Source organism: Mastigoproctus giganteus, chromosome 2, assembly GCF_048544385.1.
Source record: "Mastigoproctus giganteus isolate SK-2022 chromosome 2, ASM4854438v1, whole genome shotgun sequence".
In the NCBI taxonomy this organism is placed as follows: domain Eukaryota; kingdom Metazoa; phylum Arthropoda; class Arachnida; order Uropygi; family Thelyphonidae; genus Mastigoproctus; species Mastigoproctus giganteus.
Genome location: NC_143576.1, coordinates 45,365,078 through 45,386,955, shown reverse-complemented (window position 1 = coordinate 45,386,955; position 21,878 = coordinate 45,365,078). Strand labels below are relative to the sequence as shown.

The 21,878-nt window shown below is 41.9% G+C and overlaps 1 protein-coding gene across 2 annotated transcripts in view; it reads right to left on the bottom strand.

Annotated features, from left to right (window-relative positions):
• Positions 1-12,497: 12,497 nt before the first annotated feature.
• LOC150089286 (synaptogenesis protein syg-2-like) overlaps positions 12,498-21,878 on the bottom strand; it is a 684,886-nt gene continuing 675,505 nt past the window's right edge. For both annotated transcript variants that reach the window (XM_090368466.1, XM_090368467.1), the window contains exon 8: positions 12,498-13,816. In XM_090368466.1, the coding sequence (XP_090224592.1) occupies positions 13,734-13,816 (83 nt within the window). In that variant the 3' untranslated portion in view covers positions 12,498-13,733. The remainder of the gene's footprint in view (positions 13,817-21,878) is intronic.

Sequence of the window (21,878 nt, the reverse complement as noted above, 5' to 3'; positions counted from 1 at the left end):
CGCGTTGAAGATAAGACTGGGTTAATCGGTTTAAAATCTGGGTTAATCTGTTTAAGACTGGGTTAATCGGTTTAAAATCTGACAGGAAACACAAAAATCTTGCAATGCAGGCCTTCGATGCCGCGAAACGACGAAAATGTTACGAAAGTGAAGAAAGTCGTGCGTAATAATAGGCGAATAACTGTTGTTGATATTGCTTATGAAGTTCGACTGTGTTGGCTGAGTATACAATCCTGAAGCAAGATTTAGAGATACGATGTGTACAAAGTTTGTTCCGCGCTTGCTGTCGGATGATCAAACGGAATAAACTTTGCACCACATGACATTGTGAAAGACATCACAGTCATGAAGTAGCCTCCCTACCCCTCCGATCTTGCGCTCTCTATCTTATTGTTTTTTAAACTGAAAATGGGACATCGTGGTAATCGTGTGGCTACAGTTGGTACATCAAAGAAAAAGCCGAAGCGGCCCTACATGAGCTAAAAATACACGATTTTAAAGAATGTCTCAAAGCTAGGGAAGGCCGATGGTTGTTGTTGTTTTTGTTCACCGGTTTTAAGACATACGGGAATCAAAGACCAAGATTTAAAAAAAAACTTTCCAGGTTTTTTTCTAAATGTAAATCAATTTCTTTCAGATTCGTTTGTCAAATTGGATTTGCCGAATAAATTTAAACATTTCATCTAGATTTGCAGAGTTATCTAATATCTTTTGAAGGGTAAGTGGATTATGATTATTGCATAGACTCTGGAAGCAAAGGAATCTGGAATTTCTGAAGCGAGGGCATGTCAAAAGGATGTGTCTTACTGTAAGCTGAGCTTGGCATTGAAAACAGAGAGGGTGATTTTCATTAGCTAGTAGATGAAAATTAGTAAGGTGAGAGTGGCCAATTCGTATTCTGTCAAGCATTGCTGTCAAGGCTGTCAAGTCTTCTCTGCGACTTTTTCTGTTGCTTCGGTTCCATATTTGTGGATTAAGTTTTATTTCTTGCAGTTCATTTCTTCATATATGGGTCCATTCGTCTTCACTTGCTCTGATAATAATTAGTCTAAAATCAGTGTATGGCACTATCATTGTTTTGTTTGGCCGTTCTGTTGCCGACTTTGCTGCAAATTATCTGCTTTGTCATTGCCTTCTATTCCGGAGTGTCCTGGGATCCAGCAAAGAGTACAGCTGGAATCCAGCTGAACTCAAGTGGCAGGGACTTTAAAACTGCATGCGAAAGGAATACAGCTGCTGTACCTACATGTGAGCGCGACTTAGAGCCATCTGCATAGATTATGAGTTTCTCAGTGTGTTCCGAAGTATGGGTGGCATGTAGCTGTTGAATGTTAAAGGATGGAATGGTGTTTTTTGACCACTGAGAGAAGTATAAAGGCATGACCGGGGTTCAAGCCCATGACAGCTGAATACAGTGCTGTTTCTTGTAATCTGTCTATTTTGTAAACTCCCTTTACCGTTTGGTCGTCCCAGAGTATAAACAGAAAAAAATTATTTATATTTGTACTTTATACAATTTTGTTGAAATCAATTTTCCACTTCTGTGTTATTTCTTGAAGGTGAATCCCAGAAGGCCTGGATTTATTAGGCTTGGATTCATAGAATGTTGTCCAAAAAGGTTGATTGAGGTACACCCAACAAGGATGAGATGGAGAGCTTCTTATTTTGGCAGAGTAGGCTTTGTCTTCTAAGATAAAGTGGAGGGTCATATGCTCCCACGTACATGCTCTGAACTGGCGAGGTTCTGAAGGCACCTAGTGCAGATCGAAGGGCACTGTGCTGGATGGCGTTCAGAGATCGCAAGATGCTCTTGTTAGCTGAAGCATATGCTAAAGCGCCATAATCTAATAATGATCGGATTAGAGCACGATACAAATTCAGCAATGACTGCCTGTCGACGCCCCAAGCTATTGAGGATACTGCACGAAGGATGTTTAATTTCTGGAGGCATGTAGTTCGCAGGTAGGTTATATGTTTATCAAAATTTAGTTTGGTGTCTAAAATCAAACCCAATAGTCTTATCGAATCTGTCATCTGTATTTCTCTGCCTTTCAGTTTTAATACAGGTTTCGGATGAAGCGATCACAATTAAAAAAAAAAGTGTATTGCTGTAGTTTTCCCCTCGGTTAAACGATAGTCATTGCATTTTGTCCAAGTTTCAATTTTAGTTATTGCTAATTGTATTTGCTTTCAATGGTAGCCATGTTTGATGATTGACAGGAAATAGCAAGATCTGCATACATATAAGTTTCGACAGTAGCTGGGATATCTCGAGCTATGCCACTAGTACGTAAAGTAAAAAGCGTGGCACTTAAAATCGATCCTTGAGGTATTCCTTCTTCCTGTGTGTGAATTGTGGACAGCTTATTCTGGAAACGTATTTGAAAGGTCCTGAGATGGAGAAAATTCTGAATGAATCGAGGCAGGTTACCTCTCAGTCCAAGGTCTTGGAGGATTCCATATGTCCAGGTGTCAAATGCTTTGGTAATATCAAAAGTGATCATTACCATGTGTTGTTTTTTAACAAAACCATTTCGTGACAAATGGGCCTGGAGTACTGGGGTCCATAGTTTAACAGATATTTATTTAAAGTATACCCAGTAAAATAAAATAAAATAAAATATTTCCAGAAGCTTTCGGAACTCGTGTCCCTTTCTCAACTGACAGAATTTTTAAATACATTACAAGCAAACTGTGGCACGTTACTCATTCGTCATTGTTGTAGCACGGACGTGTGCTGCCTTGCGCCAGTGATCATCCATCAATAAAACGGTTGTCTCCAGGATTGGATGTATACGCATGCCTTTCTGGCGATTTAATGCCTTAGGGTTGTTCATTATGTTTAGTGACTCTAGCCATAGGCGGTGGCGAAAGTGTCGCGCGTGGTCCACTATCTCAAAGTCGCGCTTGGGGTCAAGATCGTGGTTGGTAGCCCAAAAATGTTCTGCAAGCGCGGACTGGTCAGTTTCGGCAAGCCGGATTGCTCTGTCGTGTTCCGTGAGGCGATCCTGGAGACGTCTCGATGTCTCACCTACGTAGCAACTGTTACAGGCCCTACAGGTGATACGGTACACTACATTGCTGCGTAAGACAGGTGTGACAGGGGTCTTCACACTGGAGACAAGTGAACGTAGGTTCCTACCTGGTAATTGTACACATTTTATGTTGTAACTTCTCAGGATCTTCGAGATACGTCCTGACACTCCTGGATAGTACGGAATGTAGGCGGATGATATGCCGACTTGCTTCGGAGGTCTTGGGTTGGAAGTAAGCTCTTGTGCCTGTAACAAGCATCTGTTTAGTACAAGCCCGCAGTCGAAAAACCATTTCGACTGCGGGCTTGAACTTTGATGTGAACATCAGTTGTGGACCTGTTACGTGGAAGCCAAATTGGTGCGTTCCATAGCATCTTAATCTTCAATAATCCAGAAGAGTCTCCTGTGAATCATCTTTTCTAGTATTTTTCCTAAACGTTTGGTTAAAGATACAGGACGGTTACCGTTGGGGGAGGAAGCATCTTCCCAAAGTTTTGTTGTGGCTACCACTATTGACTCATGCCATGTATCAGGGTAAACATTCTCGTCAAAGACTGTTTTAAAATTTCAGTAGTGTAGATTTTGAGTTTGAGTATCAGGTAGCAAATGCATCAAGCATCATGTAGTAAATGCCATCTGGCCCAGCAGAACTATTTCGAGAATTCTGGATAGCTTCGTTGAGTTCAGTAATAGTGAACGCAAGGTTATAGGGATATGATTGATTTGTATCAAAGTTAATTTTATATTTTTCCACAGATGTTTTTGTGCGTCTAAATGAGTCTTCATAAGACTGAGAGGATGAAGTGGTACCGAATGTTTCAGCTAATGCCTCTGCAATGTCAATCGGAGAAGAAATATCCGTTCCTTTCCAAAACAGGATTGGGGCTGAGGTTTGCTGACACTTCACACTGTCTGCGTGGGTAGCACAGTGGTATCATCATCGTCCTCCCTCCATCGGGTGGGAAAGGCCCGGGTTCGAATCTCGTCGATGACACGAGGAACTTTAGTGAGCTTTTTTTCACTCCGTGGCTCAGTTCGTCGGTCTCAGGCGTAGCTAGCAAGGTTTTTTCCACCTGAAACTGGGGTTTTTTCGTCCAGTAAAACAGGCAAATCGACCAGAGAACATGCGCAATTTACAGACAGGTTAATGTAATCATTTACGGGTAACCCTCATATAATAATTTTTTGACACTTTCCACTGTCTGCGTGTGTAGCACAGTGGTATCGTCACCGCCTCCACACACCAGGTGGAAAAGGCCAGGGTTTGAATCCCGTCGATGAGGCGAGGAAGTTTAATGTGCTTTTTTCACTCCGTGCCTGAGTTAGTTGGTCTCATGCGTAGCTAGCAAGGTTTTTCCACCCGGAAACTGGGGTTTTTCGTCCAGCAAACAGACAAATCGACCATAGAACACACGCAATTAACAGACATAAGACAGAGCACGGCAGATGAATTTAATTATCGGGTGGCCTAAATATAATAGTTTGGTTTTTAGTTTATTGACACTTTCCACTGAGGATACGGATCTTTCTCAAGATTATTCTGAGTTCAATGTAACTGCAGATCACAAAAATTAATGACTTTAAACACTTCCTAGTTCATTTCAGAAATATACGCGGTCTCAATTTTAATCTCGACGATGTCCATTTTCATTTGCAGTCTGTCAAACCTCATGTACTTTTTCTGACAGAATCTCAGTTATCGGTTGATTCAACTACTGCTCATCTCAGTTGCCCAAATCATTCGCTGTATGATTTCTCTCGCCTCAAAAAAGGTGGTACTTTTACATATGTCCGTTCCGATATTCCCTATCAGAGACTTGGTAATTTGGAATCTCCTCGTTTCGATCTTCTCTGGCTTTGAATCTATCTACCTCATTCTGTCAAATTCATCTGTTTTCTCTACCGTTCTCCCAACTACACTAATCACTTAGAGCTCTTCGACTTCTTCTCTTTGCAAGTTGACTTTCTCCAGTCCAACTTTCCTAACAGTGAGGTAATTTCCTTGGTGATTTTAACGTTCACAACTCCAGCTGGCTTCCGTTTTCTAGTCACATCGATCCCGTTGGAAGAGATGCTGAGGCTTTTGCAATTACTAATGACCTAGCACAGATTGTTCATTTACCTACAAGAATACCGGACAATCCTAACCATACAGCCAATACGCTTGATCTTTTTCTCACAAACAACCCTTCTAAGTACACGGTCGAAGTGAGAGGTCCTTTAGGCACTTCAGATCACAACTTGGTGATTGTCTCTTCTCCAACGGAACCTTTATCTCATGGCTATTCCCAACTTCGTGTTGTTTGGCATTACAAGAATGCAAAATGGGATGACCTGGGAGACTTTTTTTCTTCTTTTCCATGGTCGGATTACTGTTTCAAAACTTCTGATGTCAACGTTTGCTCAGATCGTGTCAGTGAAATTATTCTTGCAGGAATGGAATCCTTTATCCCACACTCCACTTTAAAATCTCGTCCTTTATCCAAACCGTGGTTTTCTGATAAATGTGCTAACTCCGTTCAGGAGAAGAATTGCTGCATAACTTAATTGGCTTGTTTCCAATTCTTCAGTTTCATTTTCTGCCTACACCAAAGCTCGCAACAATTGTAAAGCGGTTATTAATCAGTCCAAACTAGATTTTGAACAGGCCAAGAGTAGAAAACTTGCTTCTTGCCCTAATGGTAGCCGAGCATTCTGGTTTCTTGCCAAAGCTATTGGCCGCATCTTTTGCCATTCTCTGTCAAAACCAGATGGTTCTATTGTCACTTCGACCAAGGATAAAGCTGACCTTCTAGTATCCATTTTTCTTCCAACTCATGTATTAATGATCTTCGTAAAACACTTCCCAACACGATTCATTCAATGCCTCGTGTGGTCTTCTGCCAAAAAGGATGTCAGGAGGGTTTGAAGAATCTTGATGCTAAGAAAGGTCCAGGTCCTGATGGTAATTCTCCACTTATTCTCAAAACCTGTGCTCCTGAACTTACTCCTGTTCTTTGCCACCTTTTTTCACTTTCTTATTCCAAAGGTGTTTTTCCTTCTGCTTGAATATTTGCTCATATTCAGCCAGTTCATAAAAAGAGTGACAAATCCCTTCCATCCAATTATCGTACCATTGCAATTACTTCTACTCTTTCTAAAGTAATGGAGAAATCAATTAACTCCCAACTCTTAAACTACCTAGAAACCTTCTGTCTGATCAACGATCGCCAGTATGGATTCCGTCAGTTTCGATCCACTGGTGATATTCTGGCTTATGTTATCCATTTATGGACTAATTCAATGGAAACGTTCGGTGAAACACAGGAAGTTTCTCTGGACAGCTCAAAGGCTTTCGATCGTGTTTTGCATAAAGGACTTCTAAACAATTTTGTAATTGGCTATCCAGTTTTCCCTCTGATCGCTCACTGATGGTTATGGTAGATGGCTCTCTGTTGTCTAACTTTTTCTTTTGTATATTAATGACCTTCCTCCATTGACTGGCAGTCTTATCCATAGTTTTAACGATGATAGCACATTGCATTCCACTTTCCATTTTGAGAAACCTTGTCCAGCTTCAACCTGTCGAATATCTGCTATCAATTGCTTAAATGCCTCCAGTGGGGCAAAGACAACTTAGTTGTTTTCAATCCTTCTAAAATTCAGTGTTGTCTTATATCTCGCAAAAAGGATCCTTCTGCTCCTATGCTTATGTTTGGTGACACTCCGATTTCTAGACAAAATGATATATCTCTTTTGGGGATTACCCTGACTTCTAATCTCTCTTGGCACAAGCACATTACAAATATTGCTTCCTCTGCATCTAAAAAACTTGGTTTTCTCTTTCGCTCTCGGCGTTACTTTTCTTCCAAACAGCTGCTCACTCTATATAAATTGCAAATCCGCCCTACCATGGAATATTGTTTCCAAATCTGGGGCGGTGCCTCGAAAACCTCTCTCAGGCTTCTCGATTCCATTCAGTGGAGGGCAGTTAGGTCAATTAAGTATTCATCTTTAACAGAGTCTGTCCACTCGCTGTCTCATAGACGTACTGTTTCTGTGCATGCCTCTTCTACAGATACTTCCATGGGCACTGTTCATCTGAATTGGCTTCTATAATTCCCACTCTCTTTTTCAAAACAGTCCGAACACGTGTCGCCACCAAGCAACATTCATTTATTGTTCAACTTCAAACTTAGAGAACAAACGTTTCATCTTCCTCTTTATTCATTCATCTGTCGTTTTCTAGAACAACCTTTCTTCATACGTATTTCCTGAAAATTACAGTCTACAGAAGTTCAAGTCTAATGTCAACAAATATCTTCTTTCGTCTTCTCAACCTCGAACCCAAGGGCGCTACTAAGCACTATAGGTTCTAATACTTCTCGTGTTCTGGGTTTTAATAAAAAAAATATACAGTATACAGGGTGATTCAATACCAGCGCGTCAAACTTTCAGAAGGTGTAGGGGGCACAAAGCTATGTTAACAACTCCAGGGTGGTACAGGGTGGTAGTGAATCACCCTGTATATATTTGTTTGGTTAAAGTTTGCTTTCGGTATTGCGCTAGCAGGAATCACATAGCATTGCAGGGTCCGAAATGCCTTCGTCATGCGGTAGAGGACGTTGAACGGGAGGTCGCGTGAACAGCGATCCCGATGGAAGTCAGCATTTGCGAACCGGTTCCCGAGGCAGTATGATGGACGAGTATTCAAACGTTTAACTGGCCGACATGCACCTCGCGTATGGAGCTGCGGACTGTAACGGGCACCCCGCTCTGCGCTTGTACCAGGAACGTTTCCCGCACAGGCGTGCTCCTCATTATACGATTTTCGCACGTGTGCACAGAAGGTTACGTGAGACTGGTTGTTTCACGAGAGCTACCATGAATCGAGAGCGAACGATGAGGACGCCAGACAATGAGGAGAATGTTCTACGTCTTGCAGAAGGCAATCCGAGTACGAGTACTCGAGCGATAGGCCAACGATTGGGTGTTTCCCAATCCACTGTATGGAGGATACTGTCAACAAACCAAATGAATTCATACCATCTGCAACGCGTCCAATCATTGGAGCCTGCGGATTATCCACTCCGGAGGACTTTTACTACTTGGTTTCTTCAACAGAGTGCGGCAGACAGCGCATTTGCTGCGTCCGTATTGTTCACGGATGAAGCAAGTTTCACAAGAGAGGGAACCTTCAATCAACATAACACCCATTTGTGGGCTTTGGAGAACCCCCATGGTATGGGAACACGTGCAACTCAACGCCGTTTCTCTGTCAATGTTTGGGCCGGCATTGTTGGAGACCACCTCATTGGACCGTACCTTCTGCCCCCTCGTCTGGACGGTAGGGCATACTTGATCTTTCTACAGCAAGTCCTGCCCGAACTTATTGAAGAAGCACATGTTCCTCAGTCGTTGCGCCGCTCAATGTGGTTTCAGCATGATGGAGCTCCCCCACATTACACCAATGACGTCTGCCAACACCTAAACGTTACATTTGGACAGCATTTGATAGGTCGTAGTGGTCCGGTTTATTGGCCTGCTAGATCGCCGGACCTATCATGCCTGGACTTCTTCTGATGGGGTCAAATAAAGATATTGGTGTACGAGACCCCCGTTGATTCAGTTGAAGACCTCGTCGCTCGCATCTCTGTAGCTGCCGGGGAGATTCGAGACACGCCAGGAATCTTCCAGAACGTTAGGGATTCCAAGCGGCGGCGCTGTGAAGCCTGTGTGACTGCTTCTGGTCGAACTTTCAAACACCTTCTTGCATGGGTTTTTGCCAATGTAAAACTTGTCATTAAAATGATTTCTGTTACACAAACGAGTTGTTGTTTCTGTTCTTTTTCTTTGCTTCCTTGTTCACGCGACCTTCTGCATGACGAAGGCATTTCGGACCCTGCAATGCTATGTGATTCCGATTCGTCTTTGTGCCCCCTACACCTCCTGCAAGTTTGTCGACTGGTAGTGAATCACCCTGTATATATTTGTTTGGTTAAAGTTTGCTTTCGATATTGCGCTGGCAGGAGCTCCAAGTACACTGATGTGCAAAATTTAAGGACCAGTCAGGTTTTCTCCTGTAGCTTCTCATAGGAGTGGCTTGGATATGGGAAAAGCATAGGAACCTCGTGAGGTACAGAAATGATGAAGGAAACAACACTGACACAACAACGGAAACAAACCGGTACATAGCCCCTAATGTCGATGTAGAGTTTGCACCGCCTGTCCATACTTAGAACAATGTTTTTGATAAGTTCTTGCGGTAACTTGGTCCATTCCTCTGTCAGCGCCATCTTCAGCTCGTGAACATTTTATGGTGGATGTGGACGGGCAGCTAGGCGTCTTCCCAGAGCGTCCCATGTGTGTTCAATGGGATTTAGATCGACGGAAACGGGCAGGCCAATCCATACGAACAATGTCGTCACTTTTCAGAGCATATCAACAGCTGCAGTGCGATCGGGTGTGGCGTTATCATCCATAAACACAAACTCGCGGCCAATGGCACCTTGGAACAGAAGCCCACGGGGAAGGATTACATCAGTACAGTAGCGTGCACCTGTTACTGTTCCGCCTTCCAGTATCTACAGTTGTGTACGTACATCCAAGTTAACACCTCCCCAGACGAGAACACCTCGACCGCCATATCGATCCCTTTCAGTGATGTTTGCGGGTTGATACCGTGTGCCAACCTCTCGCCAGATTAGCTCACGTGCAGAATCGCTGCTGAGAATGAATCTACTCCCATCAATAAAGAGTACTCTAAGTAAAGATTTCGTGGTTGAAACCTTTAGAAATAGTGTTGGTCCTTAGTTTTGCACAACATTGTAGTTCTTCTGCTATATGCCTAGTGGCATTATTAATAGACGCAGTACGGATCAAAGTGGTTATCAAAGTAGATTGTATTAGAAAATTGTTTCCAGTTTTTTCGGTGAAAATTCCACGTAATTCATTTATTGCAGGTATCTGTGTGTATTTCGAAAATTATGGGAAAATGATCACCGTTGTGAAAGTCAATTTATACTGTCCACTCAAGGCCAGGATAAATGGATAAGGAACATATGGACAGGTCAAGAGCAGAGCTTGATCTTGTAGGCAAGTGGATATATGTGTGTACACCGGCATTCAGCAAGGCTAAGTGATGATTATCGAGTACAATTTTGATCATCCGCCCTCTCCGATCCATGTTCGGGGAACCCCACAAAGGATGGTGAGCATTTAGATCACCTAGAATACATACAGGGTGGGGCGGTTGACTTAATAAATCGTTCAGTTCTGCAGTGGAACATGGAGCGTTTGGTGGAATATAAATAGACACAACAGTGAGAGTAATGTTAAGAACAATGGGAACGGCTAATGCTTCTAGAGTGGTGCAAAGCTGAATAGGTTTGGATGGAACGTTTCTACGAACTAAAATGGCTACTCCTCCTCTTAGATTCAGATTCAGTAGATTCAGAACATCTGTCCAGTCAGTTTAGAGTATACCTTGAGGAGTGGGGTGTAGGATTTGTTGATAAATATGTTTCCTGCAGACAAACGCTTACAGGATCATGCATCAAATATTTTAATTCATCTAAGTGACTTCTTAGGCTTCTACAATTGCATTGAAAGATTTTTCTGTAATTTTTGGGTTAAGTTATGTGTATTGGTCTGACCTTTTTGTTTTCCCTCGATCCTGTTTATATTTCTCTCATTTTGAAAAAAAACTGGACGAGTAATATCCATCTCGTCATTAGCGTGTTACAGGAAGAATTTAATCTTCATTATCCAACTTCTCATAAATTTCCATAGTTCGATCAGTTGATTTATTTAGTGTGAGATTTGCATCTTTCTCCTTTGTTAACGTTCCTGACTTGGGGGTATTGTCTTGTTCCTGTGTCCAAGTGACCCAGGAATTGGCTGTCGTCGTGCAATGTGATGCCGAAGGGCGTCCCTTGTATCTTCGATGTGATTTAAGTGTGGCGATCGTACTGGCCATGACAGTCGTTGGATAACTTCAGTTTAAAGATATTTCTTCACCAATTGAGCTCTATGAAAAGAGAATCCGGGCCAACTGAACCCCTAAAATGTCGCACACCAGGTTCGAGGATCTGTTCTCTGTATCGCTGCGCAGTATAGTACCCCTATCAAGAATATGACGAGGGGTGCGGCCGTTGATCATTATTCCGCCTCACACGAGATCACTGGAGGCAGTTTCTCTGATGTTAAAGGGACGGTACCGCATTCCACGTTGCTTGTCTCCAAATGAAATAACGTCTAGAATCTGTTTGTAGGAAGTAATCTTCCTCCAACTTTGTTGCAGCTGCGTGATATTTTGCTGGAAGAATGACTACAATTAGCATTAGCATTAGTAGAGGCATATGATGCAAGAAAGCAAGCTTATGCAGCATCAGCCAAAAAAAAAAAAAAAAAAAAAAAATCCCACTTCCACTTCACCCCTTCGTTCGTTCGAAATACCTGTCCAGTTGAGCCTTAAATTTATTTAAGCTATCAACTTCCACGACAAGGGATGGAAGTCTGTTCCACCAACCAACTACCCGCTGGCTAAAAGCAAATTTCCGCACGTCTATCCTACATTTGTCTTTCCTGAATTTCAATTTATGCCCTCTCAGGTGATTATTCTGAGCAACAGGAAGAATCCCATCAGCATTGAGCATGCTCAAACCATTCAAGGCTTTATACACCTCTATCAGATCACCTCGCTGGTGACTAGTCTCCAGACACTGTAATTTGCAAAACTTAAGCCTTTCTTCGTAAGAGTACCCCTTTGTTCCATTCACTAATCTTGTTGAACGAGTACAGTCTTCTCAGTATTCGTTCCAGCAGCTCTAATTAGACCAAAACGAACTAAAACAAATTAAATCCATGTTGTGTCACACTTCTATTATTAGAAATAAATTCGATACTCAATGAAGGTTTGTATTTTTGTGGCCAGTATGTGTATTATGTCTCTAAATTGCGTATGTTCTGTGCTCGATTTGCCTGTGTCCTGATCGAAAAATCCGAGTCTCCTGGAGAATTTTAGGAGTACCTGCTACCACCGCTAAAGACAAAATAACTCAGCCACATTATGAAAAAAGCACATAAAAATCCCTCGTGTCATTGATGGGATTCCAGCTTAGTTCGTTTCCACGTGGAGTGAGGACGTCCGTGATTATAACAACTCTGCTACTGCGAGGCCTATGTGATAATTATTGTTTTCTAAAGGTTAGCTTACCATATTATTTTTCTCTGTGTTTATAGAGACAACCGTTTTAAAGTAAAATAAATCACAAAGTTAGCTTCTCAAAATAAGATTTATTTCTGTTGTTGTCGGAGAAAACAGAATGATAACACCACTGCTTTCGTTTCCACAGCCGATGTTCTCAACTTAGTTCTGGTCTTTTTTTTTTTTTTTTTTTTTCCTGCAAATACTTGAGTGGTTTCCACAACAATAAATAGAAGAACATAAAGTGGCAACACAAAAATCTATAAATACTGATATAAAAGTTTCAGTGCAAAACGACTAGAAAGCTGATGGAGCGCTCAATTGCAGGTTTTTATTGAATTTATGGATATAAAAAATTTTCAAAGGTAAATTCAGTTAAGAAAATGTAAGTTCGTGTCCACGTAAAGAAACGATCTTACTCAAGATCCCAGGCACTGTCCTTGAGGTTATTCTCCAGGCTTTGTTGATGGCATATTTGTTACTTTCTGCAAGAAGGGGAACGGGCGGCCTGTGTTAAGTTCTGAAAAGGAATCCTTAAACTTTTCATGGTATAAACTGAATTTCTATGCGCTGCTATATGTAACGAAGCATCTATTCGAAAGATAAAATAATCGGGAGCAACTCTCTGGTGCTGCAGTGCTGAATGCATCAACTATGAAAATGGATATCAGGAAAAAGCATCAACAGTGTCTGTCACTTCTGATATTACGTAATAACTGAAGAAATGAAAATGTACACTTTCTTCCAAGAGAAGTGTCTGTTTTCAGAGGCGTGTGTATTTTAAGCACTGTTTAAAAATAGCATGTTGAATGCCTAGGTGGGCTAGTGAAGACAGCACTTATGAGGCAGTTTGCAAAAGTTAACCACTAGGTGGCAGTAGATATAGAAAGGGAGAGAAAAATATTTTCCCGATCAGTTTTTATCACAGCACCATTACGAAGGAACAAAAGAAGACAGAACACAAAAAAAACGATCTTGAATGCAGCCAACTTTAGTGGCTTGTGATTATCAAACACAGAAGCAGGTTACCGTACACTGCGTGGCTCGACAAGGACTCCTGAGAGAGGTGTTCACAAACAGATGACAAAGGTAGTGATCTTCCGACAATATTATGTTTTGGTTACGTTCATTGGCCAATGGACATTCACCTGCCGGTGTATACAACTTATATTTGTCAGTACTGAAGCATTTTGGTTATTTATTACTTATTCAGCTTCGCCATTAAGAGACCTTCACAACTGAGCAACTACACAAGCCAGTGGCAGGAGGTTAGTCATTTGACGCTTATAGAGGCACGCCCTGTGAATAAACCACCGCATGTGATCGGAAACAAAGGTGCAGCTACTTGCTCTTCTGATTGAATACCTTTTCACACGTCCATCTGATACAGTCTACATAAGAAACTTCTGCTTGTTTGGATTTGAAGATATTTCTCGATTTCTCTTCAAGCATGAAAAGCTCAGTCCGCTTATTACCGCAAGACGATGATCTAACTGGTGATGTGCTTCGAGTCAAGGCCAAAGAATCCATATAACTGAGAATAAAGTTAATAGGGTCCAGATCATCCGACCTACTGCAGATCCACGACTGGAAACTGAAAAAAAAAAAAAAAATACTGTCATTAAAAAGCTTGTCGTGTTAGCGGTAAAAAGGTTTTGATTTAGTAAATCCGATCGATCTATGTAAATGCAAGAGGGAAAGGAGTACCTTTCGTTATAAAAAAAAAATGCATGTTATAAAATCATTCTTTAAAATGCATGTTATAAAATCATTCTTTTATTTTATTCTCTATACCAGTAAAACTATTATCGTTTCAATTCGCTATGCAAGCAATGTGTTAAGTTCATTATTTGTCATTTGAAAGTTATAAGTTTAAAGTCATACACAAAATTAAAATATAATGCAAATTGCAAATGACCAGAAAATATGTACACTGGTTTTTCGAAGTTAACCATATTCGGACAGTGCAGGCTAGCTCAATTAAGTGAGGAGACACACCTTATCTAATTTTGTTGCATCTTAGCCGTTTTGGCACAACTGGAAATGAAAGCAATGCATTGGCTGATAAATTCACTACGGAGTCAATTGCAATCTCCTTGAAGTTCCTTTTACCTACACCGAGTGGATAGAAATCATGGGATACCTACCTAGTAACGGGTAGGCCCACCTTTCGCCCGGATAAGGGCAGTCACACGGCTAGGGATAGAGTCCACTAGTTCACGAAAGCGTTCCACAGGTATTTTCATCCACGCTTGCTGCACCGCTGTGCACAATTCCGTCGCATAACTGGGTGGAGGATCCGAAGCGCAAACGGACCATTCCACAACATCCCAAAGATGCTCCACAGGGGTCATACCCGGTGAACGAGAGGCCATTCCATGGTGGTAAAATCTACGGAATGCTCTAGTCACCACGGCTCTGTGTGGAGGCGCATTGTCCTGTTGGAAGAGTCCGTTGCCCTGTGGTGTAGGATGACCATGAAGGGATGCAGATGACCTGCAAGGACGAACACACAACCTGGACCATTCAGAGATGCATCTAGACGTACCAGAGGTCCCAACGTGTGGCAGTTGAACACGCTCCAACCATTACTGACAGTCCACCTACCTGAACAGTTCCTTGTTAATATGACAGTTGCATAGCTTCCTGCGGTTTCCGCCAGATGCTCACCCTCCTGTCCGCTCGAAATAACTGGAAATGGGACTCATTGAACCAGGAGATCCGTCTCCAATCATCCAAGATCCAGTGCCAATGTTCTTTCGCCCAGTTGAGGCGTAGAGTCCTGTGTCATGGTGTTAGCAATTTGACTCTAGTGGGTTGACGGCTCCCATAGCCCACTGCCGCTAATGATCGCCTGATGGTCTTGGTGGAGACGTTTCTGGCACCTCCCTCATTGAAGTCGGCGGTGATTTGTGCTACTGTCCGGTTGGCTGAAAAAATGCGAGGCAGACGTCGACAGCCACGTTCATCCACCACCTTTCTCCGCCCACAGTGCTGTCCACGATAAGATGTTATTCCGGAAATGGCGTATTTCCAATGCATTCTTGATACTGTCGAACGGGTATAGTGCAATTTCTGTACCACTTCCACGATAAAATGACCCATGCATCGGGCAACCACTATCATCCCTCTTTCAAAGTCAGTTAATTCGCGACGTTTATCCATACTGACATCGAATTACCGTCTACGTGAATGCAGTGTACCTATATACCTGCCAAGCGGTGGGTTCGTCCACTAATGAGAGGAGTGACAGCGTCGCGTTCCTCAGGGACCAGGTATCCCATGAATTCTGTCCTTTCAGTGTACTTTAAAAGTCTTGTAATAGTTCGCAGTATGAATCATTGGTAGAACATCTGCTGAAATCCCAATCCCCAGTCTTGACTATTTAGTTCTCTTGCCAATCGAAAGAGGCCATACTTACAAGATTAAGAATAGGTGAAGAACTCCTTACACACTTTTAACTCCTTACTGCTTCAGATCCAATATTCTCTCCTCATTGTCACATCCAGTTCCAAGTTTGGCATATCATTGTAAATTTTCTCATTGGTAACAAAGTTCTGTAAGTAAATTCTTATTAAAACAAACAGCGCGATAAAGTTTACTCCGAAATTACTATGGATGACAGATCTAACAGAGAGACAGTGCAATTTTCTCAAAAAAAAAAAAAAAAAAAATGTTCAGTGATATATCAATATCTGATATCTTTTTAAAAAAAATCTATACATGTGTCATTGATTAGAAACGTGTATTTGATTAGATTAGAAACGTGTAATAAAAACGTATGTTTTTATTATTATCAGTTTATTAATCAAACACCCCTGTACAGAAGTTATCTAGGAGGGTGGCTCATACATACATCGAACATAATTTATTAGATAAGAACACTTAGTTACATAAAATACGATATCAGAAAATATATAAATTAATAAATAAATTAATAAGAATAACTACAGTCATTTTACACCTGGATTGAATATCATAGTCATTCTGCTGAACCGAATATCGCCAGTCCTATATGAGTCTGTTGAAGACACTATAAAGCGTTCATTACAGTTTTTATGAGTTCATGGGCTTTTGATGTCTTTTTTCTATGAACAAAACTTTTCTTTCTTGAAATGCATTCTTCATTATATATGTAGTTTAGTGTACAGATCGGCTGCAATGAGCTTCCTGTAGCTTCTGTCATGACAGTACTTTCCGGGTCTATTTTGAAGTCTCTAAAGAGCTCCAGAGTACTGGTAGGAAACAGTCGCCTTAATCCGTCCAAGTGATGGAGAGCGCTATGAAGATTATGAGGGTAGTGGAGCCGGACGGGGCCTGACCAAAAGATTTTTAATTTGAGGGCATATAAACTCCCAGTCAGAAGTTGTGCCAGTGCGCAGATGTTACGTAGGATGACCATCTGAATCCACGGAGCTGCGTTCAAGTTTGCATAGAGTATGGATTTTGAAATTGTGAAGGGCTTCCCGGCAATCTATTCAGCCACCGTGGAAGCCAGTATTCCAGGCTGAGAAATTTCCTAATATAAGTATTTGGGGCAGAGGACCAAATTTTCTAAGCATATTGGGATTCACCTTTGATTGAGCATTGTGGCCTTTAGATGCTCATCAGCCATAAATACTCCAATAATAATAACATACACCGAGATTGGATCCCGCCTAAATAATGGTGCTTCTTCAACTCTGTTGTTGTAGAATTTTAGGATCATCGGCGACTAAGGCCATATTGCTCGGTGTATATTGTCTGATTTTTCTATTTTCTGGACGAAAAACCCGAGTTTCCGTGAGAAAAACCATGCTATCCTCACCTGACACCGACTAACTCAGACAAGGTGAGAAAAAGCCCCATAAAAATTCCTCACATCATCGACGGGACTCGAACTTAGGTCTTTTCCACCCCGGTGTGGGGAGGACAGCGATTCTACCAACTGTGCTACCCACGAGGGCTTCAACTGTGTTATGATGAATATCATTCAAGACAAATGGAGAGTTGTGCTCTCTCTGCATTATCTTGGGGACCTTCTCGAATATCTGTCCAAACACTTATATGAACAAACAAAAAGAACCTCCAAGCAAATAAACCCACTCCATTCCATCTCAGAAGGAAAATGTACTCTTTAAGCATGCAGTCGAATTTCGTGGTATTCCAAAGTTCATCTTGTTTCTCTGCTCTTACAGTTAAAACTACCATATTCTATTCTTAAATCCAGTGTGGACTGAATTTTGTGGCAGTAAACCCTCTGAAAATAAGCCAACTGACATCAGGCTACAAGAATTAATGAACAGCTGGAACATTCATCGTGACATTATGCTTAAAGAAACCGAAACACCTGATCCATCAGGTTTGGAAAATTTTATTTCTAGGACAACATTCATTTTTCAGAATGGGGAAAACAAAACTCTTGAATGCATTAAAATTCAAAAACTTTATAACGGGAGATACTGTAACTATGAGAAATGCATTATATACGTTCGCTGTTCCCTCTGATGCACTATGGGTACACCGATGGTCTTTCCTTCATTTACCAGTATTATCTCTCTGCCAGTTGCATGCAGGATTTAAACTGCATCCAATCACGTTAACTTTGGACAATACTGACATTCATCTAAACACACAGAGCCTAATATACAGGGCCTTAAATTTAATTTCTGGAACCGGTTCCTTGATATTTGGTCACGTCCTACCAAAGCACCATGTGTCAGGTGCTTACTGCTCGACAAAATTAACAAAACACACAGAAAATGATGTGGTGTAATTCGTGCAGCTTGCGAAGAAGCGGACAAAATTTTGTATGGTGGTGTACCATAGCATAACGATGAAATGAGGTGACAGCGAGAAACTTCGGACCATTTATACGGGACATTTATAGGAGTTGTATAAGAACTACCAAAAAAGGTCACATTGCAGAAGACGATACAAGGTGCTCAAAAAATATGGCCACTTGACATCAGTATGATGTATGACCCCCTCCAATGACTATGTCCGCCCATTCAGGCCAAACAGCGGTGAACCATTCTTGATATAAGGGTGTTCATGACATTCTTTGCCAACAAATCTCATTCCTCCACCAACGCAAACCTTAGTTCACAAAGTGATCGACGGGTTGGCTGTCGGCGCGCAATGCGAGGCCCAAGAGCAAAACACATATGTTCGATCGGACTTAAGTCTGGTGATCGTGCTGACCACGGCAGTCGTTGGATATCTTCAGTTTCAAGATATCCCTCCACCACTTGAGCTCTATGTGCAGTGGAGTTGTCTTGCATGAAAAGAAAATCTGGACAAACGGCACCCCTAAAAAGTCGTACATAAGGTTCGAGGATCTGTTCTCGGTACCTCTGCGCAGTTACGGCATCCATATCAAAAATTCGAAGACAGGTGCAGCCGTTGATCATCATTCCGCCCTTCACGAGAACACCACCTCCACTGTAAGTTTTCCTTTCTCTGATGTTGGAGGGATGGTACCGCATTCCTCGTTGTCTCCAGATGAAGTAACGTCTAGAATCTGATTGCAGTCTAAAATGGGACTCATCAGAAAAAAAAAAAAAAAAAAAAAACAGAACTGTACTCCATTTGTCAGGGATCCAAGTTACATATTCATGGCACCAGTTTTTATGAGCTCTGCGGTGGTTCGGGATTAGTAGGACATACCACTGGCTTCCTTGGGTAGAGCCCACTTGAATTGAGCATTTTTAAAGTAGTCTGGTTGATAATATTTTCACCTATAGCCGCAGCAACCTCAAGAGACAGTAGATGACACAACATGTAGGGTTCCGTCTTGCTGTTTGAGCCACAGAGCTGTCTCTTCTGATTGACGTGGTCCTCCAGCGACCTTAACCAACTCCACTTATAATGGTTCCCGTCTCCTGTAACTGCTTGCATAGTGCCGAGACGACGCTGTGTGAAACATTAATCCAACGTGCCACCTGCGACTGCCCTCATCTCGAAGAATGATCCAAACGACGATGACTAGTCATCCTCAGTACTGGAGATGTGGTTATTCCACTGAACAAGCAAAAAAACGCGAATGAAGCGATGTGGCCGCAACCTCTTTTTGTGGGTATGAATAATTTGCGTAATGTGCGGCTCTGAAAATGGTAGATGGAATTTTATTGGATACTTGGAATTTGCATGCCAGGATACCTATTATATCAAAGGAAAAATTTTAAATGAATTAATGAATGGATTTTTCATGAATATTTTGTTCTGTTAATATTGTCTAGCAGTGTAGTGTCCAGGCGCTTCTGTTCAATGAGAATACTAGAATAAGTAAAAAGTGTAAGTGTAAATGTGTAAGTGTGTGTTGTTGTCTTACGGCACCAGGGGTTTCCCCCATCTCCGCGTTGCTTTCATTGTGGTGAACCAGTTCACTGGGAAATGCCAGAGATTTAAAAGTGTGTGGGAATTGTTCATGTGTTGTGTTCTGTACCGTTGTTCATCTGGTCATTTAGCCGTTGGACCCCTATTGAGGCCCAAAGTTGTCCCACTTACGCCCCGTGGAGGCAGACCAGGAACCCAGTAGCTGTAGATTCACTCTGGCAGGTCCTGCCGCTTAATTTCCTGGGATTTCGGCGGCTAGGACCTTTAAAAAAAAAAAAAAAAAAAAAAATATATATATATATATATAATAATAAAAAAAATAAAAATAAATAAAAAAATAAAAAAAATAAATAAATAATAAAAAAAATTAAAAAAATATATATATATATATAAAATAATAATAAAATAAAATAAAATAAAAAATAATAAAAACAAATAAATAAAAATAAAAACAAAAAATAAATAAATAAATAAAAAAATTAAAAAAAAATATATATATATAAATAAAGAAAAAATATGAATAAGTGAAAAAAGCTTCGCTATCGTAGGGGTAATATCGCTTTGGTTTGCTAGGCCGAGTTTTGGGCGTAAGGTAATTTTATCATATTAAGGTTTTGACGTATGGGGCTTTCGCTATGATGAAGGTAGAGAGGGGAAGAAGACTGGAGATTGGGGGGAAAAGACAGAAATATGGGACCAATAGAGTAGATAGCCCCAGTTTTCAGTGGGGCATGCCTATGCCCCACCAGAGTAGAAGTTTGGGGGTGGAGAAGAGGGAACAAAAAACGTCCCCTCCCCCCAAGGAAGTGGGAATAATAGGTGAAGAGGGCTAGGGTGTCCTCTTCAGATCACCATCAGGCTGTTTGCAGCTGTGCTGCGTTCTGTTCTGCTTTGTCACACATGGGGCGAGCCCTGTCCTTGCTTTTCTTTTCCGAGTGATCAGCACTCTTCTTGTCCAAGTGCTGGTCCTCTGCAGGGTTGAAATTTTCTATCACATTTGGCGCCGATTTTTTTCAATCTCTGTGTACGTTGCTGTAGATAGCTATTAGTGTTTTTCTCCTGGTGAATAGGTCTTGCGCATACTGGGAGAGTGCCCTATATTCATCCTCAGTGTCCAGGAAGTGGTGCTCCAGTCCTTTTGGGAAGTATCTAAATCTTGTTATTAGTAGCCCTCTGAGGTCTTCATAGTGTTGACAATCATAGACTATGTGGCTCCAGCTTTCACTTTCCCCACATATGCAGTTGGGGTCCTCAACGAGTCCGAAGCCAAACAGCTTCTCCTTGTAGGGTCCATGTCCGGTTAATAGTGTTGTCATATGGTACCCTGGGAAGTACCACGATGGCTGCTTTGGGTATTTTTCCGGAGGTCTGGCAGAAATCTTTTTGTCACTTCGCCTTTTGTAGTCTCTGTCCACCTTCTCTGCCAAAGATCTAGGAGGTGGGTCTGTACCCTAATTTTTTCGTGTTATAGGTTGCCTGCCGGGTCAGTCGTGTATCCTTGGTGGGTAGCGGCCATTCCCCTGGCCAGCAAAAACAGTAGCCCCGCCCGAACTGCCTCCAGGTCCAGAGGGAGTGCTCCAGCAAGTACCTGCAATGCTGGAGTACTTACCGTGCTGCAAGCGCGCGTTGTTGATAGCAGTATGGTCCTTTGGGTCATTTCTAGTGTTCTTTTGTAAACTACCAGTGTCGTTTTTGGATACCACACCGCTGCTGCGTAGGTGATTGCTGGCAGGAAGGTTGTTTTATAGTAAAGCATCAGTGTTTTTTTCTTGAGTCCCCAATCTTTCCTTGTGATTCTGGTTACCAGTCCACAGCATCCTCTGATTTTTCTTCTGATGTATTTCAGATGCGGCTGGAACGTCAGGTTTTTATCTAGGATAACGCCCAGATACTTCAGTTGGCTCACAAATTTGATTGTTGCATTGTTAATTTTAATTTGCGGGGGTCGTCGTAGTTGTAGAGTCCCCTTTAGGAGGATCGATGAGGTCTTGTCTGACGATATTTTCAGCTGGTTCTTTGATGCCCATTGCTGCAGCCGCTGCAGTGCCTCATTTGCCAGCGTCTCCAATTGGGCCCTGGAGTCCGCCTCTACCGTCAATGTCAAGTCGTCCGCGAAGGCGTGTGCTGCCACAGAACCCAGGTCCGTCGTCAGGAATTCATCGAGGACCATTGTCCACAGGAGCGGCCCGAGCACCGACCCCTGAGGAAATCCTCTGTGCACCTCTCTTGTTATTTTTTGATAGTGCACGTTGATTTCCACTCTTCTTTGCGTTAAATAGCTTTCAATTACTTTGTAGAGGTTAAGAGGCACCTCAGCCTCCCTCAACCTTGCCAGGACG